Source organism: Elaeis guineensis, chromosome 15 (genome assembly GCF_000442705.2).
Source record: "Elaeis guineensis isolate ETL-2024a chromosome 15, EG11, whole genome shotgun sequence".
Taxonomy (NCBI): Eukaryota; Viridiplantae; Streptophyta; class Magnoliopsida; order Arecales; family Arecaceae; genus Elaeis; species Elaeis guineensis.
In genome coordinates, this window is record NC_026007.2 from 47,505,346 (window position 1) to 47,523,909 (window position 18,564).

General features: G+C 38.4%; 1 protein-coding gene across 1 annotated transcript; it reads left to right on the plus strand.

The window, feature by feature from the left end:
* Window positions 1-4,085: 4,085 nt before the first annotated feature.
* On the plus strand, window positions 4,086-17,220 carry LOC105032346 (arabinosyltransferase RRA3). The gene is made up of 2 exons (XM_010906779.4): window positions 4,086-4,449; window positions 15,907-17,220. The coding sequence occupies exons 1-2, from the start codon at window positions 4,261-4,263 to the stop codon at window positions 17,017-17,019; spliced, it is 1,302 nt and encodes a 433-aa protein (XP_010905081.1). The 5' UTR covers window positions 4,086-4,260; the 3' UTR covers window positions 17,020-17,220.
* The last annotated feature ends 1,344 nt before the right edge of the window (window positions 17,221-18,564 follow it).

An 18,564-nucleotide genomic window follows, 5' to 3' on the forward strand; every position in this document is an offset into this window, starting at 1 on the left:
TTTGTTGGAATTCAACTCATGTGAAGAATTTTAGAAAATTGGACTACAGCCAAAAGTTGTGACTTGCATATGCATAAATTTTGTATGTTGTGACTGTAGCCAAAAGTTGTGATTCACTGCCTTAGTGCCATTGGCTGATGGCTTGTAATCATGTACTTTTTGTATTAACTGTGTTCCTTTGATGGCCTTAAGGTTGCGTTTGACAGCTGGTAATCTATCCAGATTATTGATAATTTAATATATATCTGGATTATCATATTTGATACATTTTTTGGATTGATAATCCAAATTATCTTGGCAATCCAGATTACCTCCCAAGAGATAATTTGAATTACCAAGAGGAGAGATGGCTATATTGATTATCACTACTTTGGTAATCTTGAAATAAAGTTTCTAGATGAAATTGCCCTTGTCCCCTCCCCACGTGGTGCCACCCGTCACTCGTCCGTCCCTATCCCCAACTCCCTCTCCCATGACCGCGCCGCCTACCGCTGCTCCGCGCTCTTGACCATTGCTCCTCTCACGGCAGGGCCGCCTCCTATGCTGCTTTCGTGGCCATCGCCGTCATCCTTTCTACCGCCACCTCCCTCTCTGTCCGTCTCCTACCCTCCACCGCTGCGATCCCCTTGTACCAGCTGGTCCAGCTCCCAGAGTCAGGCCTCACTACCATCTCTTTCCTGACCTTTGCCACCTTCTTCCACCGGCATAGCTTCTAGTGGGGTGGGTGAGGGCGGCGGCATGGGTGGGTGAGGACAGCGATAGAGACGGCCGCGGAGGGTGTGGGGTATGGGTTCGCCAAGGAGTGATATGGGAGGCACGATGATCGGAGGGCAGTGCTGGAGGTGCGACGGTCGAGAGGCGGTGCCGAACGGTCGAGGGAGGGGGGAGGGGGGTCGAGGTGTGGCGTGCGGGGGAAGAAGAAGGAAGAAGGAAAAATAAAAATATTAAAAATAATAATAATTTTTTTCATATAATATTTTTTATCATTAAAAAATTAAATAAATAGTTTAAAATATTAAACTAATAATTTAATTTAAAAATATTTTAAAAATTTGATATTACATTATCAGTAATTTGATTGTCATACCAAATATGTCAATCAAAATTTACAATAATTTTACTATAATATTACTTGCATATATTAAACATAGTAATCAATATTACGGATAATCTATTCAGATTGCAAGTAATTCAGATTATCAGGTAATCCAGATTAAGATTGCCTAGTAATGTATCAAATATAAGCTAAGTTATTTTATTGTCAAGGTGAATATCTACATTCATGTACATTTGCATGTGGTTGCATCTGGTTTTTCTTTTTTCAGCCATAATTTTCGTATTTTGGCCTATTCTTCTGTTTTTACAAGTGATTCTATCATGGCTTATTCGAATGTCCGCAATGGAGGTAGAAACATATGATAAGATCGCTCCACAGTCTCAATATGCTAATATGATTTCATTAGTAGAATATGCTTTAGGTATATGTGTCAAGGATGTGTATTTTCCATCTCATAGTTGTGCTTATTTCTTCGTTGTGGTTGTGTGTGTTTCTGTAAATACGGAAACAACGTGTGGATGCATGTTGAGTATATTTTTTGTATTTTATTAATAATGCAAGATTCTTATGATGCCATTGAGCAAAAACCAATTAAATATGAATACTATATTGCTGCCATACATTTATACTGCTGTTGCAGTGTTATAAACTTGTGTGGAATTGTCCTTGATTGAACCTTCTACAGAAAGCCCAGATCAGAAAACTAAATTTCTGCTCTGATTTTCTGTATGCTCTGCTGATTATTTTAGTGAAAGAAATAGAATGATGCTCCAGGAGGTTGTAAATCAATCCTGCATCAACAAAGTGGAAGAAGAAAAAATTGGTCACAGCAAACTCCTCTCTTTTTATAGCCATAGACTGCACTGATACTCCCGAAAATTCGGGCCTAAGCTTGGTTTGAATAGTTTCAGACCTGATTCAGACTTGGACGTTGGCCGATTCAATTGGACTCGGATCTGTATTTTTTTAAAAAAAATCAGATCAAAATTCGGTCTAAAATCTGAAAAATTATTTCGAATCAAACTTGAACAGAAATAGGATCCGATCCATTCCGACTTAGGCTTAGCCTCATCTGTTCCTTAAACTCTGACTAATTTAAACATTAAAGGCTCTTCCACGGGATAAATTTCAACAAGAGAACTGTTTATAAGTGTACCCTCCTTTTAAAATACAAGACGCACTTGGCACTCAATCGAATAACTCTTGAGAGTTTGGCAGCAACAATGCTGATATATTGAAGATCTATTAAATTATATTCACAATTTATGCAAGCCTTCCTTTAAATTTATTTAGTTCCTAAATTTTAGACTTGGTTAAATTTTCATGCCTCTATGTAATTGATTTTTAAACTCCCATGTCTATCGTGCAGTTAGACGGAGGTACACTAGCCGGATATACAAGCGTTCAATAGAAAGTAATAAATAATTTTTTTAAAAAAATTATAAAGATATCCTCCAAATTTGGATATTTATATTTAAATAATAAAAAATTAAAAAAAATCAAGCAATCACTAAAATTTTAAATTTATTGTAATGTGATCTATTTATTTATCTTCATTCAAAAATATTATCATGTGATGTGATGGTCACTCGATAACTAAATTTTTATAAAATTTTTTAAATACCTTTCTCAATAAATTAGCGGGGGCTCTTACTCTGGCAGAAATTGAAAGGGAGGGGAAAGAAGAGTCATGCACTAACTAGTTGCTCTAAGATCTGTGAAAATGAGTTGGATCGCCCACTGGATGCTATGAGAGTTGTGCATATGGCTTGGATCATCCACTGATTGCTTTGAGATATGTGAAGGCGGGTTGGATCATCCATGGGTTGCTTTGAGATACATCCAGGCGAGTTGGATCACCCACTGTCTGCTTTGAAATCTATGCGAGTGGATGAATTATGGAAGATAGGGTGCTTTGAGATTTCATATGGTGGGTGATCTGTAGGCGATACAAGTGAAATTTCGCTAGAGATCAGGGGAGGTTGAATTCGTGATCGAAGTTGAGGCGGGCAGGGGCAAAGAGGTCACAACAGAGAAGGATCCGAGCATGAAGGAAGATAGTGTAGCTGATGGCAGGGGATGTGGTGGGGAGGAAAAGGGTGTGGTCGATGGCAGCCGTGGATGGGAGGAAGCAGATGAAGTAGGCGACGGTGGGATAGGGGGAACAACAATGGGAAGGGGAGGCGAAGAGATGGGGAAAGGGAGGGGTAGAGGAGGTAGGAGTTGGGGAGCATGAGGGTAAGGAAATGAGAGGCCTCCGACAAAAGGCTGGCTGCACAAATCTACTCTCCATCACCACCTTCCAGATAGAGGGAGACTAAGGCACCACTCATGGTCTCGGTTGAAGAGAGAGATGCTGCCATTGGGGTCTTCGTGATGGAGGTGTCCCTTGTGAGGAGGGACTCAATTGAGGTGGTGGATGTTGTATCGGTCGATGAGGAGGGAGGTGTCAATGGTTCGAAGGACAAAGGTATCCAACAAGTTCATGAACACCACCATCGCAGTATCATTATTGAACAATAGTACATGCCACCTCTCCACGACCACATTCCTCATTGACAAACAAGGGTTATCGGCAAGTGGAGGCGAGCAAAAACGATTAGAATTCGGTTAGAAAAAAGAAGACGGCTAAACAATGATGAGCAAAAAGGATCACTCACTGGCTGCCTTGAGATCTATGCCATTCCTCTTTTTGAGATATATGCTGGTGGAAGAACGATGGAACGCAAGGTGTTTTGAGATATGTACGATAGGTGATCCAATAGTAGTCTTGTGGAGAGAAAAATGAATATCCTCTTATGTGAAAGCGTCATCCGATCACTCTCAATCAAGGATATTTCTACATTTCTTTTTTCCTTGCTTTGGTGTCCGGGTTTAAATAGATGGCTGACCCATATTGCAAGGAAAATTAAATTTTGAGCCAGTTCAAATAGTTGGGGGTGTAAACGTAGGTCGCCTAAATTTAGAGGGTACCTCTGTAATTTTGGCGAAGAATAAAGCCCTCGTGAGGGCGCTTTCTTTAGCTTTAGACCGAGTTTTCCTTCCGCTTCTGACAGTCTTCCAAAGCAAAGACAATCGCTCTCACATTCTGATTTCTTCCCCAATAGAAGTTGTTAAAACAACACAACAAAAATCTTCGATCCTCCGTCTCCTCTCCTCTCCTCTCATCTCTTCCTCCGGTTTGGGATCGGAGGCCTGAGACGATGGCAGGGCGGCGGGAGGCCCCGCTGATGCGCGGCAATGGCCCGCCTTCTCGCGGATCTCGGATCGCCATGGCTGTTGCCATCGGCATCATTCTCGGATGCGTCTTCGCCTTACTCTTCCCTGACGGCCTCTTCCGCTCTTCTTCCCCATCTCCTTCTCGCAACCAGCACACCGCCAAATTGAGTCAGGTACTCTCGATTCGACTTCATCTCCTTCTTTTCTTGATTTTTATGACTTCTTCGCATCCAAAGATGCAAGCTTGGAAATGCCCCAATTTCAGAAATTGTGGTAACTTTATAATTCTTCATATGCCAACTATGTGTTTTTAATTCTTTTTTTTTCAATTTATAAGTAGAGTTTTGGGTATCTTATACCAGACTTTGTTAAATTTTTAGAACATAAGGCGGCGATTTTTAAGTATGGTAATAGGCCAAGGGTGGAGCAATTTTTTCAACCATTTCCAGGAAGGAAAGCTACACCATGATCAATTCTTCCTATATTTGTTCTGTCCTTATATATTGAATGTTTTTGGCAATTTTTATGGAATTTTCTGATTATATTTAAACTTGTTGAGTAAAACATTGGACTTATGTTCACTGTTTAATAGCCCGTCAAAGATCATAACAGCTGCACATGGTTTCATCCAAACATTTGTTGACTACAAACTGTTGTGTTAAGGTATGATATAATATCTGAAGAAGTAATTTAGTGATGGACTTGTAGAAGGTTGTCCATAACAGATTTGTTGATTACATGGCTAAAAGCATGTATGGCAATTGATAGTAGAAGTGAAAACCACTTGTGGCTTGAGAGTCTCTATTCTATTGCAGCGCCTTTAGATCTATTGTTGTTTGGGTGCAATAGGGGTGCTATATTTAGTTGTTGGTGGGTGAATAGAGTTAGTCATTGATAAGTGAATGTTACGCAGATCTTTTTCATGATTGAGTAATTGAATTTTGACAAATAGGCATTCATATTAGTGGGAGTGTTGTGGAAAGCTTTCAGTAGGTTATGATTAATGCCACTTGAACATATGGACTTCTGCAATATGAGAAGCGCCATCACCATTGAACAATTGAGTACAACATGATACTGCTTGGTGCATCCTGAGAGTGAGTCTTAGTGCAACAATAAGGTTACTCCATCATGACTTGGAGATTATGGGTTTGAAACACCGAAATAGCCTCTCCACATGTGGAAGTAAGGTTACATACATTCGATCCTTCCCAAACTCTATAATGGTAGGAATGCCGTGTGCATTGGACCGTCTTTTTTCTTTTTGTTGCTTGGCACATCATCTAATGAATTGATGATGCCTGTAGGCAACTTGCAGTGCCAACATTTGGCATGGTATTTTTGACTACCATATCCTGGACACCATAACGTAGGCATATCTACCTATTTCAAAAAAAATGAAAAAATGAAAAAAAATGTAGATGTTTCTGCTCCATTCTAATCATTTTAAGCATTTTTTCCCTTGAAAGCAGGAATACTAAATTTTGTTAGGTTTCCTCAACTTGAGGTTTTAGCTCTACATTTTTTATGGTATCTGTTTAGTGATCTGATTCATCAATCAGATCCGCACCATATTTACATTTTGTCATTATGGATGATATACATTGCATCAGTATCTTAGAGGCAAAATCCTAATGGCAGTGCATGGATTTGAGAAATTTCTTTAGATGGTGGACAAATAAGAATTGTGAATTGAGCTATTCAAAAATAAGTGCTGGAGGGTTAGCATCTATTTTAAAAGAAAAAGGCAAAAAAACCTGATCAGCATATGTCACAAAATACTAGCAGCCTTGAGAAAGATATTCAACTCCAAGAACTAGATGAAGATTGTAATTTCTTTTTGTTGATCTGAATTTTTGAACATTGAAGGACCAGTTGGTGCAGATTTGATATTTGATTATTATAACAACCTAGGATCTTTCCTAAACAAGCCAGCTAGAAGGTGTTATTTGGATTCTTTGGCCCTATGTAAGTACCTAAAATCTATCTAGTATATAGCCGATATAGATCTGAATATTTGGCTGCATGGGTCCTCACATTCTCCCCTAATTTAAGCCTTATTGTCCTTGCCAATATAAGGATCTAAATCCATTTCAATCCAATCACAAGTACCATAAATCCAGTCACAAATACCACAATTAGCTATGGTCAACCAAAACAAGCCCATGCTGCAATCTCCTGGTCTACATGGGTCATTAGCCAAGTTCGCTTTAATACTATTCGTAACAACCCTAGACCTCATCCAAAATAGCTAACTAGAAGGTGTTATATAGGTTCCTTGGATCCTATATAAGTACCCAAGATTTACCTAGTGCATCGCTTAAGATTAAACGTTCTCATAATTATTGATCTCAGTAATGGAGGTCTAATAATCAAAATTCCAATTATTGATGATCCCTAAGAAGAATTTTATTAGAAGATCTAATTATTGAATGGAAACTGTCATGCAGTCTATTTTATCTTTATTTGAAGGTTTCAAAAAATTATTCTTATCTAATTGTGAATTGGATGAGTTGGGTTGGTAGAAGAGAGTCAGAGAAGTAACAATGTGATAGATTAATGGAAAGATAGCTCTTGAACATCCGATGGTTGGACTTAAAAATAGCATTTTCATCAGCAAGAATGTTAGGTGGGATCAAAGCATCAAAAATAGTAGATATTATTATATTCTTTATGGGGGTTAAGGTTTTGAATTTAGAATTGATTGCTTATATTTTCTGAATCTAGTTACGACCACAGCTAGTAAGTTTAATGAGTAAAGATCTGAGTGTCAATTTCATCTATATAATATGTGATTTTGTAGTGATAAATTAATGGTCTTTACTAATGTGTCTTGAACATCCAATAGTTGGACTTAAAGATTACATTCATTAGCAAGAATTTCTGATAGGATCCAAGCACCAAGAATATGTAGATGTTATTAGATTCTTTGTAGGGATTTAGGCTTTGAATTTAAGATCGATTCGTTTATATTTTCAGAATCTAGTTACCACCACTACCAGTAAGTGTCATGACTAGAGATCTGAGTGCCCATTTCTTTTGTATAATATGTGGTTTTGCAGCAATAGATTAATGGCAAGATATTACCATGTTGGTCTGTACCAATAGGTCTTCGACTTCCAATGGTTGGACTTAAACATAACATTAATTGGCTAGCATTTTAGATGTGGGATCCAAGCACCAAAAATAATTTCATATGTATGGTATGTGATTTTGAAGTGTATGATTGATAAACATCTTCTCGAAGTATTTGAAGCACCAAATAGGATTTTGTAATGCATACACACATGCACGCATGCATACACACATACATACAAACATACACATGCACATAGACACATACACATACATGTGTACATACATGCACACATACATATATACAGAGAGAGAAAGAGACCTGGCTAAGTGGATCTCTACTCGGATTTGATCAAGTTTAGATGGGACAATGAGGGCCTCACATCGATGATCCGAGTCATTGGATGTGATCTATTACCTTTAGGTTGCTTATGTTCCAAAATTTTATGTGATTTAGAGACCTTTAGCATATGCATCAAATGATCAGAAAATTAGATGATCTAAGTTAAATTAAATTATATATCTTTGATCACTTGACATATAGGCTATGGTTCTTTAAATCATATGATTTTTCATGTCTAAATAATTTAGAGGTAGTGGATCATATTCAATGATTTAAATCATCAACATGGGATGCCCATTGTCCAATATAGACTTGACCGGATCTAAGTGGATATCCACTTGAGCATAGCCAAGTCCAGCTCTCTCTCTCTCTCTCTATATATATATATATATATGTGTGTGTGTGTGTGTGTGTGTGTGTGTATGTACGTGCTTTTATGCATACATTTATATGGTTACATACATGATTTTCAGAACCATCCCGAATCAGACGGTTCAGGACGTATCGAACCGGACTGACAGGGAACTGGGATGTTTCCGGCTTGGAAAGCGGCACATGCTGGTGCAGAGGAAGAATGAGAGGAAAAGAGAGGAAGAGAGAGAGGAGAGGAACATGCTGCCGTCAGAGGACGGCGTTTGCCCGATGAGGTCGTCGGAGGGCCGCAGAGGCGTCCGTGCTCGGTGTCGCCCGATAAGGGCTTTAACCCCGAGAGAGGAGAGAGATGCTATCGAACTACGGGGATGGTAGTAGAGAGATCTCTGGCACTGCTGGATGGCCGCTATGGTCATCGAGCGGTGAAAAATATGCAGATAGAGCCACGGTCGCGGAACAAGAGTGATCGCTTTTGTTTGTCGCGTCGCATTTTTTAAAAGCGATGATGAATAGTGAAGCCGGCAAACCCATTGCGGGCTTCACTATTTCAATTTTTTTAAAAAAAAATCGAGAAACAGTGAAGCCGGCAATGGATTTGCCGGTTTTATTATTTCAATATTTTTTTTAAAAAGTTCAAAAACAGTGAAATCAGTAATGCGTTTGCCGGCTTCACACTTTTGTCGGTTTCACTTAAGTGTGAAGCCGGCAAATCCATTGCCGGCTTCATTATTGTTAGACTTTTTTGATTGTCTCTATTTCACGATCGCAGAGCCGCAGATGGCGTTTGTGCCGCCCAACGGCCATGACAGTCAGTCAAAGTCCCTCCGATAGCCTCTCCACCAGACCTCCCCTCGATCCTTTTCTCTCTCTCCCCTTTCTTTCTCTTCTCTCTTTTCTCCCACGGATGACGCGAAGCTGTGGTGGCCACCACGGCTCTCCGAGGGCCCGCACAATCCTCCGATGGTCACCAGCGGTATCTCTGCCGCCTCAACTTGCTTCCTTTCTCTTTCTCTTCCTCATTTTTTCTCTCTTTCTCTCTTTTCCTCCTCCCCGGTTCATCTCTTTTTTTGTTAGTTTCCGCTGTTCTGATCCGATATGGGGCCATACCGATCCGTACCGCCGGCCAACCGGAATAGTGTTCGCTACCGATTTTGAAAATATTGGTTATATATGTCTATTGTGTGTATACATGCATCCATGTGCACATACACACATACACATACATACATGTATGTATGAGCATGTGCGTGCGTGCACGTGCGCGCGCACACACACACATATATGGCTATATCTATAAAGATAGATATCATAGTGCAAACATATAAGCTTTCAGTTAGAAATTTAAATGAAAGTATAAAGGTCATAGGAACAAAAACTTGAGCAAACTAGTGGGAATTTAAAAATTAGAAAGGTATTTTTAATCTAGGAGGATTCTTAGAGTTGACGTGGACTACTTTGGCCACTACGAGTAGGATTGGACAGGATCTGGAAGCAAGATCCACCACGTCGCAAAGTCGAGTCACCTGTCAAACTTCTGGAGGCCATAACCTGGTCATACTTCGGTTGAGATTTTTTTTGGGTTAAATTGAGCAGTTTTTTTTAGATCTATAATGTGGCACCATGCCTTTCAAGAGGCGATGCTTCTAGCTATCAGGCCCAAATTCCATTGTTTGGGGTGATTGATTAAATCAAAAGTTTCTATTTCGGATAAGAATTTGATCCCACATATCTTCTAATCTGAAAAAAATTTGGTGGGGCAACAAAATGTGGAGTTGATATAGAAGTTGAGATTTATTCCTTGAAAAATTTTAATTTTTTCGAGTTTAGTTCTATGAGTTATATATATTTTAGATAAAAGACTCATACTAGAACTAAAAAAGAATCCGACTAACCTTGCTATTATAAATAGATATTGTGTACTTCGGTTTTAAATCAATCAATTAAAGAAATGAGACCTAAATCCTACTTTTGAAATTTTCTCATCTAGTTTTCTTTGCGCGATTCGAGTTGAATGGATTAAGAGGAATCTTCCTTCTATCCAATCAGATTAAGTTGGTATCAAAGCGTCAATCCTCTAGATCTTAGTTTATGGTTTAGACATGCAAGCAATAGAAGCAATTAAGAGAAGGGCAATCCATTCTCCAAGTACATCAAAGGACAAAGGCAAGGATGCTTGCTAGCTTTTCCTTTATGGATAATGAGATGAAAGGATGTCTCACAAAACTAGAAGAGAAAATTGTCCAACTCACCAAGATCGTCTCCAGCAAGGTTTGCCATATCGTGCCGAACCGGTCGGTACACCCTATCTCGTACCGGACCGGCGGAAAACCGACACGATTCGGTCGGTAAAATCGGTACACCAGCGGTACCGAAGAATAAAGAATGAAAAGTGAGAAAGAGAGAGAGAGGGGAGGGAAGGGAGGGAGGTGGGAGCCATCGGAGGCCGGTTGCGGCCGTTGGAGGGCTTTCGAGCTCCGTATCGCCCGGTAGGACTTTCAAGAGAGCAAAAAAGAGAGAGAGTGCTCGGAGGGGGGGCGGAGAACCTACCGGACAGACGATGCCTCCGTTGCGAGGCTCTCGGTGGCCGACGAGCCGACGCCGACGGTCTGAGGGCGGTCGAGCGGGCGGAGCCCCTCCGCGGCTTCGCCTCCTTCTTCTTTTTCGAAACAGACGATGTCTGTTTTGATTTTTTTTTTTTTTTAATTTATGAAGTCGGCAACTGGGTTGCCGACTTAAGAATTTTTTTTAAAAAAAACAAAAATCGTGAAGTCGGCAAACGAGTTGCCGACTTAAGAATTTTTAAAAAAAAACAAAAATCATGAAGCCGACAAATCGTTTGCCGACTTCACTTAAAATCATGTTTTTAAAAAAATTTGCGAAACAGGGGCGATGCCTCTGTTTCACGCCTGCGGCGCCGTGCGCGTGGACGGCGCCCTCCGACGGCCACGGCGGCCAGTCGGAGGCCGTCCAGCGGCCCCGCCGGCTCCTTCCCCTCCTTTTTTTTTTCTTCCTCTTTCTCTCTCAATTTCTCTCTTTTTTCTTCTGGTTCGGGTCGTCGGTTCGGTACGGTATGAAACCATACCGAACCGTACCGCCGGCCGGTGAAACGGCCGACGGTATCGATTCAGCAAACCTTGGTCTCCAGATTGACGATATCTCGGCACAAGTATTAGCAACTTATGTTGCTAAGCTATTTCCCATGTCTGGAGATGAATATCCTCTATCCATCAAGGATGAGTAACCTACAAGTACATAAAATCTCTCTTTAATCCTTTGAAGTTGAAGTATGAATTAATATCCATGTATACAATAAGACTGTCGATACGAAGAAGCTAGATTATTGGTTAAAACAATTAGAGACCTACTTTACTATTTATAGATACTCTGGTGTCCAAAATCTAGCTTTTGCTTGTCTCAAACTCTCTAGCTATGCTTTTACTTGATGGAACTAGCATACAACCATGCAATGCATAGGATACTCTCTTTATTTTAAAAATATATAATTTTAAATATTATTTTTTAATTAATTACATAATTATTTAGAAAATAATATATTTTATGAATATATAGAATATTTATTTTGGTTAATAAGTACTTTTATTGAAGTTTAATTAAAAAGAATGCTTAATATCATTAGACTTAAATAAGAGAATGATGAATAAAAAATGATTCTATTATTTTAATGTTTTTACTCTAGCATCATCCAAGTATCGTCGTAGAATCTAGGATATACATTTTGGAGTAAACATAGAATATATGTTTACAAAAAAATTTAAGTGGCTCAATCTGTATATATTTATTGTGATTTGTGTACACATTTATTAAAATCTATGTTTGAGATAATTGCAATCCAACTTTGTCTAGTAGCAGTAAGAAAAAAATCTTTAAATCCAACTTGACAGGGCCTAAATTGTCTGGATCAAACTTCGACTAATAGAATTGAACCATTTAAGAGTTATTCTTCTTAAGTTCGAGGGTGGTATTATATGATATTGTACTGTGTATTATGTTATAATTGTTCCAATTTAAATTATTAAGCTAGAGGTTATTATACTTTCCTCCATTTAAGTGAGAGAGAGAGAGAGAGAGAGAGAGATGGGGCGTTGCTTTTCCTAGAGTCTTGAGAAAGGTTATTTGGCAATGTATAGAATTCAATTCTAGAATATTTACTTACCTTGTTAGGCTTTTAAATGGCTCATCTACCTTTTTGGGAATAATTATCCATATATGAGGCGAAAGCATAGTCTGTACATATTAAGTGAGAGAGAGATGGGACATTGTTTTTCTTGGAGTCTTGAGAAAGGTTATTGGCAACATATAAAATTAAATTTCTGAATAATTACTTGTTTAGCTTTTAATTGCTCCATCTATCTTTTTGGGGAATAATTATCTGTGCACGTGGAGAAAGCATAGTCTGTACAAATGGCAAAAGAAGAGCTTTACCAACATAAAGCCTCCATTATAATATATATACACACACACACACACACTAGATTCAAACATGAGGAACGACAACATTTCTAATTTGATATGGAGTAAATTCAAGGTCTCTCTCTCTCACTTAAATGGAGCAATTCTACCTAATTAGCTACAAGAAGGATCGGTGGATCAAACGGCAATATGTGTAATAGAAGTATGATCAATCCATTTAGGACTACATTGAATTGTACAAATAGGCAATCTCACTTGAAATCTCTATTGACAATCATGCAGTCTCATGAAGTATGGTCGAGATTTCTAGAAGAGCATTCGAAGGGAGCTGAAACTCTTCAAAGTTGAAGATATTAGTGAAGCCAGTATGAAGGACATGGGGATTGAGGAGAAGAATAGTCTAGGAAAGGCAAGAAGGGCGATAAGTTTAGAAAAAGTGACAAAAATTCAGGTCAGGAAGGAAAGTAAAGTAGAAAGGACATCAACACAACTTAGAAACATTACTACAACTACTTTAACCTTTGCAAATACACCAAATAATAATGTTGGAATTTCACCCATAGTTGCAGTCGAAGAGGAAGAAGCCAAAGGACGATGATTCTAACAAGAAAGAGAGGATGATTCTCAATGCTGTAGAGATTGAGGAGTTGTCCGAGCTTGAGAAAGTGGACTCCAAATTGAGCTTGATGGTGAGAAAATCTAAGATAGCAATTGAGGTAGATTTAGAGGTGTGAGAGAAACTCTAAAGATCCAAGTGAAGCAGAGCATTATCGAGACTGTTAGATTCTAAAAGCCAAAATAATCTGAATATTCAGAAGCTTGGGTTGCAGATCCAACCTTATCCATGTACTTAACCTCTCAGTTGGATTCGGAAAGATGTTGAGTTGAAGATTATCGAGCGATGTACCTGCAAGTTCGCCATAGTTGAGAGCTATATTAATGAGGTAACATATGAAGTAGTCGTTTGGATGTTTGTTAGGCCATCCTTAGGGAGCACGTATGTTTGGGATCGAGATACAGTTTTCTAAGACAACAGAGAAAGTATCATCTCATAAAAGATGGGAAGGAGTTCATGATCAATGCCTCCAAAACACAAGTGAACATAGACATTGCAACCACAACTTAAGCAAAGGGACTTGTTAATGCTTGCAATAAATTTGTGATGATAGTACGAGAAGCTGATGAGAGGCCAAGTTTTTGTCTCTTGGTTCAACCAACCAATCAAACGAGATCGAGATTGAGAGAGAGTTGCTATAATCATTATGGACGAGAAGGATGGCAAAGAGCATCCCTACCATGAAATCTAGATGCAGAAGTGGTTCATTGAGACTTGAGAGAAAGGAAGAGCAAGGTCACGAATCATCTCTGAGCAAAGCCAAGTGATTCAACAGTGAGATAAGGGAAGTAGGTGTTTTTCCACCTTCAGTTCTAATTTAGCGGGAGCTAAATCCCCTGAACATGGGAAGCCTTGATCCAAAAGAATCCTCATATTTGATATGGATCACTTTGGCCACTACAAGTAGGGCTAGGTAGGGTCCGGGTGCAAGATCTGCCTCATTGAAAAATCGAGTCATAAGCCAAACTTCTAAAGGCCATAATTTGATCATATGATATTTGATTTAGATGATCTTTTTTTTAAAAAAAATTGAATAGTTTTTGAGATCTACGATGTGACATTATGCCCTTTAGGGGGTGGCGCCTCTAGCGATCATGCTCAAATTCCATTATTTGAGGTCTAAAATAGGTTGGTCAAATTAAAAATTTTCTTTTTGGATAAAATTTTAGCCGGACATACCTTTCAATCCGAGAAGAATTAGTGGAGCGATAGAATGCGGAATTGATGTAGAAGTTGAGATCTATTTTTTAAAGAATTTTAGTTTTTTTGAGTTTATGTTAACTAGTCATGTCTATTTTAGATAAAAAAAAGTCCTACTAAAAGTAGGAAGAGGAATCTGATGGACCTTGCTATTCTAAATGGAGGTTGTGTACTTCAATTTAAATCAATCAATGAAAAAAAATGGGGACTTACGCCCTATCTTTGAAATTCTTTAATTTTCTTCTAGTTTTCTTTTGCGTGATTCGAGCTGAGTGAGTTGAGTAAAATCTTTCTTCTCTCCGATCCGATTAATTTTCCCCATCTTGTCTATAGTATGTGATTTTATGGTGTATGTGAGATTTGTTCTCCAAATGTTCTACTTCTCTAAACAGATTCTTGCAAACCAAGTTATGTTGGCTTAGAATGTTGCTTGTGATGGTATTAGGAACTTGAATTGTCCTTTCCTTTTCCGTTATGAATTTGGTTTGATGGTTTGAATTTGCCTGATTTAATCAAAAATTTTGTTCAAGTGTTTCGTGATTCAGGTCATTGATCCCAAAAAAAACTCTTTTCCTTTATTACTATGCATCATTTCATGCTCGATAATCCAACACTATGATCGTTGTACGGGATTCTATATTATCTTCTCTCATTTTCAGTATCAAATACAAAATTTTGATCTACATACTGCATGTAGATTGATCATCGCAAATTCATCTACATCAATGGATTAGTACATTTTGTGGTTCCTTGTACGGGGAACTCATGACCTTGATGGAAAGGTTATCAACCAACAAGCTGCACTTCTTTAGATAGAAATCTGATTAATAAAGCATCTAAATTACAATAAAGATGTTTATAGTAAAAGGCTTTGGCTGACATACACAATGCCATGGGTTTGAGTCCTTTGCGGTCACTTTATGGAAAAGAAATACCAAAGGGTCGGTCTGTCCTCAGTCCGCCCCTTCTAGAACCTTGGAGTGCTTGGACCATAACAGGGTAATTGCCCTTTTCATATGACATGGTTTGTAATATTAGCATGGTGAATTAAATCATATAGGAAAAAAAGGAATAGCCAATTTATCTTCAAACCTAAAAGGCCATTATCTAGTTATGATCTCGGCAATCCGGGGTTTTGGGAGAGACAAACTGGAGACAGGCCTAAGCTTTGGCATCTTTTTTGAACAAAGTGACTAGCCCAAGGCTTGAATCCATGAATCGAATTTGTGCCATTGTCTTGTTGTCACAAGCCTTTTACCATTGCATCAAGCATTGACCCTTTAAATTGATCTTCAAAGTGGACATCATATAGATTTCGCTGTGCTAGTTTCCTAAAGATTGAAGATTTATGCCGCAATGGAATTGAACATCCAACCATCTAGAAAATAGTGGTTGATGAATTGAGTCACACTTTCGTATCCATTTGACATAAATGCAAGCCGTTAGTTTCATCTTGGTGGCATAATTGTCTGTTGACTTTCGTTCACTTTAGTGTATATCATTCTGTCCTTTGATATATTTGTCCTAAATAATCATTTTCCTTTTCTTTCATGTCAGAATGGTAACTTTCTTTTTTCTTTTAACTTATTCTAGGTTAATTCAGCCCCATGTGAATCACTTGAGAGGACAAACATTTTGAAGTCAGAGTTGGCATCACTATCAGAAAAAAATGCAGAATTAAAGAAGCAGGTTAGGGAGCTAACTATGAAACTTCAATTGGCTGAGCAAGGAAAAGATCAGGCTCAGAAGCAGTTTCTAGCTTTAGGAGTCCAGCCTAAAGCAGGTCCTTTTGGAACTGTCAAGAGTTTGAGAACAAATCCAAATGTCATTCCCGATGAATCTGTGAACCCAAGATTGGCAAAGATACTAGAAAAGGTGGCTGTTCAGAAAGAGCTTATAGTTGCTCTAGCAAATTCTAATGTAAGGGAGATGGTGGAGACATGGTTTGAGAATATCAAAAAAGTGGGTATACCTAATTATCTAGTTGTAGCATTGGATGATGAGATGGAAAATTTCTGCAAATCTAAGGAAGTTCCTGTTTACCGAAGAAAACCTGATGAAGGCATAGATTCTGTTGGAAGGACTGGTGGGAACCATGCAGTGTCCGGATTGAAGTTCCGCATTTTGAGAGAATTTTTGCAGCTTGGTTACAGTATTCTTCTCTCAGATGTGGATATTATCTACTTACAGAATCCGTTTAATCATCTCCACAGAGATTCTGATGTGGAATCCATGAGTGACGGTCACAATAACATGACAGCTTATGGTTATGATGATGTCTTTGATGAGCCTAAAATGGGATGGGCAAGATATGCTCATACAATGCGGATTTGGGTTTACAATTCTGGTTTTTTCTATATCAGACCCACAATTCCTTCAATTGAGCTTTTGGATCGTGTAGCAAGCAGGTTATCTCGCGAAAATGCATGGGACCAGCAGGTCTTTAATGAAGAGCTTTTTTTCCCCTCACGCCCAGGATATGATGGGCTTCACGCATCAAGGAGAACCATGGATATGTATCTTTTTATGAACAGCAAAGTTCTTTTCAAGACGGTGAGAAAAGATGCTAATCTGCGCAAGCTAAAGCCTGTGATTGTTCATGTGAATTACCATCCAGATAAGCTCCGTAGAATGAAAGCTGTTGTGGAGTTTTATGTCAATGGAAATCAAAATGCACTGGATCCTTTCCCTGATGGTTCAGAGTAGTATATGGTCTCTTGCTCAGGGTTTTCACGTTTGCAAAAGCACAGGTTTTAACTGTACCTTGTAGACGTTACTTCCTGTAGGTCTGTCTAAAAAGCTTGTTGATTGTAGTTTTCAGAAGTCGCTACCCTTGAACTTCTTATTGAGTGCTGCTACCAGAAATGCTTTTTTATAATTTAAATACAACCCTTTTTTTACGCTCTACACTGCACTTTTTTCCCCTGGCTAATTTGATTTTACCGCCAAGCAAGGAATTTATTTGAAAGATTTGGATTTTACTAGCTTTTTTATGTTTATTTACTTGTTAGTGTTGGTTGGTGGCATTACCATTGAAATATGGCACTACCTTATCCTTGTTTTTCTCATCTGTCTGTGTGGAAATGGTTCATTGACTTGTTGAAAGATATTTAGCATGATCAGTAGCTTAGTACGTTGTTTATGGGGTCAAGATTCAGTACTTGTTGAAGCTTATGTTTTGAGGATCTGTATAGTGTCACGCAGAGTTATATAAAAGTGGCATGATTTAGGTCTACTGCAGAAGTGGAAGGAAAGTGAAATTTCTGCCTTGGCTCCCTCTGCAATACAATCATCTGACAAGTTTTCAGTGCATGCAACACATGTTGGGGGACATCCATCTGAATCCTACAAATGCAGAGCAAATGGGTAGGCTAGATGAGTATATAAGCTCACTTTGTTTTTTTGGTACATTATAAGCTCACTTTGTTTATACCATGCTGATGTCATTGTTATTATTTTGGTATGGTACATTATAAGTTCTTATGTGTCTGCTTCAAATATTCTGGAGGACAGCGATTCGTAATTTAGAAGAATGAAACAAATTGATTTAGCTTTGAATTCCCCAAAAGAACTTGTCTTAGCTTGCAAACAGTGGGTAATGCTCAGGTGGGGAGTGAAATAGTTCATTTTCTAATGTTAGTTTTAATGTTCTTGTGCATTTAGGCATGTCCCGTTAAGAAAAGACAGTTTGGATCCAAAGACAAATATAATAAGGGTAGTTTTAAACATGAGAAAGATAAAATGTAGGACAATCTCCAGCTCCAAATCCCAATTAAGTAGAGTTTGCAATGGCTTTATCCCACTGTCTCACCCTTCCATCTAAGAACCGGAGTCCCTGTAGTTGAATCTTGGGTGGTGCATCTTCTATGATATTTGAACTTGGATAATTATATTCAGGTGGGTTTGCCTCCTTTACTTTAAAAGTAATAACGTTGTTGCAACCAGTTTAGATTTTTATAGATTTCCAAGGTATTAAGATTCTATAAAAAGCCTCTGACATTTGAATAAATTTTGGAGATACAAGTTCCATTTCCTATAAATCCTCTCCCTGTTAATATATTGATAGAGAGAGATATTTGCAATCATTAGCAACTTTAATGGAAAAGCATTCCTTAGGCAACTTCGGTTATTGAAGATGACAAAATGATTTTTAACCAAAAAAAATGTAACAAAATGATTTTCCTTTCCCTTGGATTTACCTTCTTTCTCAAAACTTTGGTTACCCTCCCTATTCTCTCTTGGTCTATTTTC

Bases quoted from the DNA above. Each gene is read 5' to 3' on its own strand.
- LOC105032346 (XM_010906779.4), top strand. From the start codon at position 4,261: ATGGCAGGGCGGCGGGAGGCCCCGCTGATGCGCGGCAATGGCCCGCCT. The intron at 4,450-15,906 runs GTACTCTCGATT...AACTTATTCTAG, and splicing joins ACACCGCCAAATTGAGTCAG to GTTAATTCAGCCCCATGTGA.